We start from the raw sequence: 6,691 nt of genomic DNA on the forward strand, positions 1-6,691 counted from the left end.
CGCGTAGATGATAATACGCTGTTTGTCTAACGACGATGCGCGATGAAATCAATCTGAATTACAGTCGAAATCTCCTAAAATGACGAGCTTGGGATAAACTAGCGTACGTTCAAATTTATTTCAGCGACGGAGGCGATGAAATTAATTCGTCCTCACGGCGCATTGTCCGTATGCCCCTCTGTCGAGCATTTACAGCGCAGCAGTTACACGTCGTCCTTTGAATAATAAAAGACGGCGGACGTGCTTTACGACACGCGGCGCGTGTGGCATATTCGCTTTATTTACGTCAATCGTCGTAAAGGCTGCGTACATGCGATGGTCGTCGTCTTGGCGGAGGCAGCTCGGCGATCATAACCATCGAAGGAAGTTGGCCGTTTGCTGCGTCATTAACACGTGCTGCCGAGTTTGCACCTGCGTACGTCATTAGAACATGTGCTGAGAGCGTACTATGGTAAGTGTTGTGACTGAGCTTTTAAGGGGACTGTCCAGTCGTTCGGAAGAATCGAAATGAAATTGGTGCTGGGCTTGCAGATTTATGAATAAACCTTTATTTTTATAATAGAGGAATTGTTTTCAACTCAATGCTATATTATGGTGTAATCTTGGGGAAGATGTATTGTGAAATTGTCTAGCTAAGATTATGCCAGTCCCTCAGCATTGTTACAAAATTAATCCATTGAACGACTCAGGAAGGAGCTTGAAAGACGTTTTGTTCCCGTGGACGACACGTTACGCAAGCTCCAAAAACCCGGCAAGGAGAGACGATTTTATTATATACTTGATCGAAGATGTACCGACTTAATGATAAATACGGATCGGACACAATGGACTAATAATATGACTATTCAAAGATTATCAATGGGATTCGCTTTACAATGGCATAATGTAATACGCTTACGACGCTATGTAACATAAACGAATAAACACAGTGTACGAAAAGATCCGCGGTTAATTCAATCGCTTGATTCGCCTAACACGCGTAATAAAAGTGCTACAATATCGCGGAACACACACCCCCGAACACATTGACAGATCGTCGTAACCCGCGCGTCGAAGCGACGACACGCGTGAAAAAGCCGTGAAAAAGCACATCATCGAAAAAAAAACACACACACTCAGCGATCCACGCGCGTCGGTCATATTGCAAGAGTGAAAAGTCGAAAAGAATTATGGAAAATAAAGAAAGTGTATGCGCACACGCAGAAAACGCTTGCGCCCGTGTCATTACTCGCGCACGTGCAGTAGCAGCAGCAGCGGCATTGATACCGATATTTATGCCCGCGGGCCAGTTAATCACGTCAGACGCGTTTGATTTGTCGCTGGCTTTTATGGAGGGGAATTAAAACGTTCATTTCGCCGCAGACACACTCGCGCGAGCGTGCGTGAGTTATTCCGTCGTTCGCACACGCGCTGGCTGCGCGCGAAAAAAAAAACATCAACAGCATGATGAGTGCAGCAACGAAAAGAGTGACGGGGATGTGCAGCTTGCAGCGGTGCATACACCAACACAAGCGCACACACACACAGCGAGGGAGATAGGCGCGTAAGTGAGTGTCCGCGGGACGAGGACGCGGGATGATGAGCTTTTTGGGAAGATTGCTTTGTCACGCCGGCCGGCGTTTTATACATGCGCCGCGGCGCGTGTGTTTTGCCGTCGAGCGGGTATACATTATGCCACGTGCGCGCGGCGCTTTTTTCGCGCCAGAGATAAATGTCGCCGCGTGTTTATTGTTTTTTCCATGTTGTACTTTCAATTACGCGCTGATGGAGGGCTAGAGATAGCGTCGACCGGTGAGGATTTGAAAAAGAGCTTTTTGCTGCAAGCTCATTTTTGCGGCGAGGGAGAGAAGTCCCGAGTGGCCTGACAGACGTCCGTCAAGTCGACAACTCGTGTCCGCGGAATGAAAACTCTGCGGAGAGCTTAAGCTGGAAAGAAAAAGGTAAAAGGAAGTTTGACAGTCGGTGAAAAAGAGATGAGGACGAAAAATCGAAGTGAATGGCCGGGAAGAAATTGGAGAGAAGGCCTGACAAGATCCCGTCGCTCGTTCCTTCTCGTTTTTTTTCTTTCCTCGTCCCGAGCGCAACCCGTGGGAGCAACTTCGCCTCTTCTCCGCCGGCGGTGGCCGAGACGAGACGTGACCGATCCGAAAGCTCGCATGGCTACTGTGACCGTAATTTTCAATATTTTTTCTCCTTCTCTACTTTTCTCCGCATCGAGGGTGTATTTCCGACTCGGAAAATACGAAGCTTGCTTTTCCATATCAATATAGTATTCGTTATCCCAACAACGCTTTTACAACGAACAATGCTGCGGGCATCTCTTTTCCTCTAGAGGACCAGACATACACATCCAAAATCTATTTTGGAGCCCGCGCACTGCGGAAGAGCCGAGAGAAAGGGGACAAAAGCTCGCGCGAGAGGCGAAAAGACAGAGCGAGAGCTGCGGGAGAAGCGCAAAGAAGCTTCTGCCACTGCTGCCGGCGGCACTTCTATCACTTGGTGCAGAGCCGAAGGCGGGCGGACAGCTTCGGGGCGATTTGTCTTTCATTTCGGGCTAATTTATTGCGAAGCTCTTTCTCTCTCTCACTCTGGCAGAAACTCGCCAGCTATTCTCGAGTCCGCGAGCTGCGCCACGCCCCGGCCAACTAATGTCCCACATAAAACTTGGTATCAGCGATATCCTCAAACGGGGATTTACAATCCCTTCAAGCGGCGTCGACCGTAAATCCTCTCCGAGGGACCAGTCGTCGTCCTCGTCGATATATATCTCGAACAGCGCGAATACTTCTGTCCCTAATGGATACGCGTCGGCATGCGTCCAATTCTGATTTTGGGCGCTTCTCGAAATCGCTGGCCTGATTTTTTGCAAAACGAGCGTTAACAACGATCTTCAACGTCGAAGGCGGAGAAAAGAGAAAAAAAGGTGGTCGAAAGCTGCGAGAGCAAACAAACGACGCCGGTATTTTTAATGCCGAAGGACATCATGAATATGGAAAGAGAAGCAGCAGCGGTATACGGCAAGACGGCAGGAGAGAGAATGCAAGCAAGAGACAGATACGGAGAAAGCAAAGGTCGGAGAGAAGCTTTCTAATACCGGCTGTTTCGCAAATGTCCTTATATATAGCCAATGAGCTCCGAGGCTTCCTTCTTGTCGGGCTTGCGGGCTACTAAGTCCTCGTTATGATTCAACGCCTTAAGCCGAGACGAGCCTTTCTCTCTCTCTCTCACTCTCTCTCTCTCTCTCTCTCTCTCTCTCTCTCTCTCTCTCTCTCTCTCTTTTCTTTCGCGCATCGCTCGCCCGCTAATTCCTCTCGTACGAGAGTTGTACCAGCCGCCGAGTCCTCGTCTATTTCCTAAGCACGATTTTCTCCCGCCTCGCAGCAGCTGCATATTATACACCTGCATACTTAGTCGGCCGCCAGTGCCGTCGTCAGAATCCCTTCCGCCTACTGCCACTGAGCAAACGTTTACAGTTTGCGGTTCTCTCTCTCTCCCGAGGTAGGTATACACCGCGGCAAACACCTCCGGTCGGGAAAAGTACGGAGACCCTGCTGTTACTGCTACTGCTAGTGTAACATGGGATTTCCTGATATTATGATCGGGTATACGTACGCTGTAATGGGGTGTATTTAATGCCAGGACTTATACTATTGATAATATCGATCGAAGCGCTTATGCAAATTTTGTTTGACTTCGGACTTACCTCAAGTAGATCGAGTTCGCCGATGGTCGGACCTCGTGCGCACTTAAAAAGATAATTGTACTCCTTCGCACAACGCCACGCAATTATAAAGCGATCCAGACGATTCGATTAGCCGCGAAGTGTAAACGCGCGCGAAGAAATTTGCTGGAGATTAGATTGCGTGGCGCGATTATCTTTCAAAGTAAAAGTAAAGAGCGCGCGAGCGAGACAAGTGCCCCGAACAAGTGGCGCGAGAAGAGCAACGCCGGGGGGTGGGAAATCTCGCGCTTAAGGGTGTACAGCGCGTTACGAGCCCTCCGACGTTCTTTGTTCGACTCGACCCACGTATATATATATATACACACACACACACACACACACACGCACAGCCAGCTTCTCCCGTTTCCTTCTATATACACAGTTGCCCTCGCGTCGTCGTCCCATATGGATTTTAATACTTGCACATGCTAGCCTCTGCGACGATGGGATAATTGCCGCAACGTCGTTAACGTTCCATTAGAAGACATCTTATTGGCTTTAAGATGTTATTGCAAGCGCGCCGCCTTCTAATTTTGGGAATTGCCCTTTCTACATTATTAAAGGATGCACGGGAGCTTGCGCGCGATCATTGCTGCAGCTTCCGTCGGTAGCGTTGTCTTTCGATTTCTGCTGTTATAAGAGGTGATATAATTTTTTTTATTACTGTTAACTTTGGGGGTAGAGGAAGAAGGCCGTGTTACAGTTTTAGAAACGATTGCGCATCACTTGTGCAAAATTCATTTTTATTTACAAAAGCTCGCTATATTAATCTTCGCGTTAACAATACTAACAAAAACTTCTGCTATGAAAGCAGCTGATGCCAAAACCAATCCTCCCGTCAGAGCATAGAATGCTATAGCTATATGTTTCAGTGACAATTTATAAGACTGTGCTTTCTTACGTCTCGGCGCGTGCTTTTGGAGAAACAAATCCCGCCGCTCATAATATAATTGAAAAAATCCCGATTCGCTCATTCTTCGAAGTATTTGATCGAATCTCGGTAACAGGGGCCAGTCTTCCCTCGTGATGAATACCCTGAACAATTCCTTCATTCTGTGCTTAGCTATGTGCGTGGAATGGGTCTCGTTAATTAAATATTTCAATGGACAGGCGTAAATGCACGATTTGTATTCGCCAGCTTCCAACTCTTTTGTGCAATTCGATAGAGAGTTTGTTCGAAAGCGATCGTAAATCACCGAGCGATAGAAAAACTCTCGAAAGTTATTGCTTCCGTGCACCTCCAAATTCGACTTCTCCAAGTCTTCTATGGTTTCGATGGCTGGATCCGTATCGGGAGCAGTGTACATGGCGCTCAATCGACTCTGAAAATAGGCGTTGATTGCCATGGTTAAGAAAATTAAAACAGCGAAGAATATTCTACCAGACTGGTCTTGAGGTTGTTGCATACTAGGTGGGCATAAAATCATTCTTAGGAATTCGAGCGATGCGTAGACGATATTTTGTTTCAAAAGATACATCAGTAATACAGCTGAACCGATACTGGCAGTGAGGATCGTCAACCAGAATTTATAAGTGAAAACTAACAGAAACTTTTCGGTCGATGTCACGGGAATAGTAGATGCCACGACGCAGACTCCGGAAGACGAATGGGGATAGCTTTGTTGTTTCCAAAAATCACGTTGATACAATTCGTTCATTATGTAATCCACACGACTGGTCATCACGTCTTTCATGATACCGCAGAATTCGTGATTTTCGTCGTAGGTACACATAGAGGGATAAAAAGACACGTTCAAAGTTGCGTTAAGATGACTCCATAACATTCCAGTTATCTTCTTTTTCTCTCCGTGATAAAGATCCAATTCTATTTTTTGTTCGTCGTGCAAAATTTTAATATCTTCATAAACGGTTACCCCAGCCTTGATGGTATAACCGTGTAAGTTTTTAGTTTTGTCAAATTTAATTTCCATGCACTGCGAATGATCTGCGCATACCATAGATTTATGCAATCATTTTCAAAATAATGCTTTAATACAACAATATTGCTACGTAATACTTACCCGTAATTCCGGCATCTAATGCATGATTGAATATTGTCCAACCGTCATCTTTCTGAAAGTCATCGTGGTATTCGACCGATTTCCAAAATGACGGAGCAACGCTAGCAAATGGATTGAACGTGTAGAGACTGTATTTGTGATTCGATTCGTAGCATAATAAAACTGCCGACAATACGTTGAAAGACCAAACAGTGTTCAAGTAAGTCCGTACTGATCCACAACCGTCCGTTGAATTTTGATTCACGATAAGAAAAAACGCTTGATAATTCCACGAAACCAGGCTTCGAATATTATTCAGTGCCAAGGACAGCGTCGCATTAGATGTGATGAAAATGACGTAGTTCGTTGCTATGAATGGGGTTTCTTGCACGATGGTTTCGTTTATGTGGTACATACTCTTGAACTTCCGGTTGCGATTGAAAACAGACTCCTCGTCCGATCCAACGATAGTTGCAGATTCTCTCACGAAGAATAATCGTTTCAATAGCATCTCACCATCGTTAGTCCAATTACCGGCTAAAATAATACGTTCCGTTCCGTTTTGAAAACAATGATTTACCAGATCCTCCTGTAATGATGGTTTACTTTATTAATGTTTCGAATATGTGCTGTAAAATATAATATAATTAATATTGCTATGTTTCTTACAATAATTTCCAATTTTTTACTGTCGATATTCGATTTTTTGATAGTTTTCATCATAGCCTGGCAAGTATATAATTTTAAACACAAACAAACGTAAATTATACCACAATTTAATTTCATTATGGTGACTTTCCATTCTTTTTGCTTTTCTCACTGTTCAGTTCGAAATTCTAAGTATTTCCACGATTTACTATGAATAACGTATAATTTTCTAAATTTGACAGAGAAATTCATTTTTATGACAAATTTTCAACGCACCTTATCGAACCGGTGTCGCAGACACTAGTGAATGCTACACTGTACC

The 6,691-nt window shown here is 45.1% G+C and overlaps 1 protein-coding gene across 1 annotated transcript; it reads right to left on the reverse strand.

The window, feature by feature from the left end:
- Positions 1-4,464: 4,464 nt before the first annotated feature.
- LOC116416658 lies at positions 4,465-6,441 on the reverse strand. Its single transcript, XM_031925767.1, has 3 exons — positions 6,391-6,441; positions 5,743-6,310; positions 4,465-5,666 (listed from the first exon to the last, which is right to left on the reverse strand). Exons 1-3 carry the CDS (start codon positions 6,439-6,441, stop codon positions 4,465-4,467), a joined length of 1,821 nt encoding a protein of 606 aa, XP_031781627.1.
- Positions 6,442-6,691: the final 250 nt, after the last annotated feature.

Source organism: Nasonia vitripennis (genome assembly GCF_009193385.2).
Source record: "Nasonia vitripennis strain AsymCx chromosome 3 unlocalized genomic scaffold, Nvit_psr_1.1 chr3_random0004, whole genome shotgun sequence".
Lineage (NCBI taxonomy): Eukaryota > Metazoa > Arthropoda > Insecta > Hymenoptera > Pteromalidae > Nasonia > Nasonia vitripennis.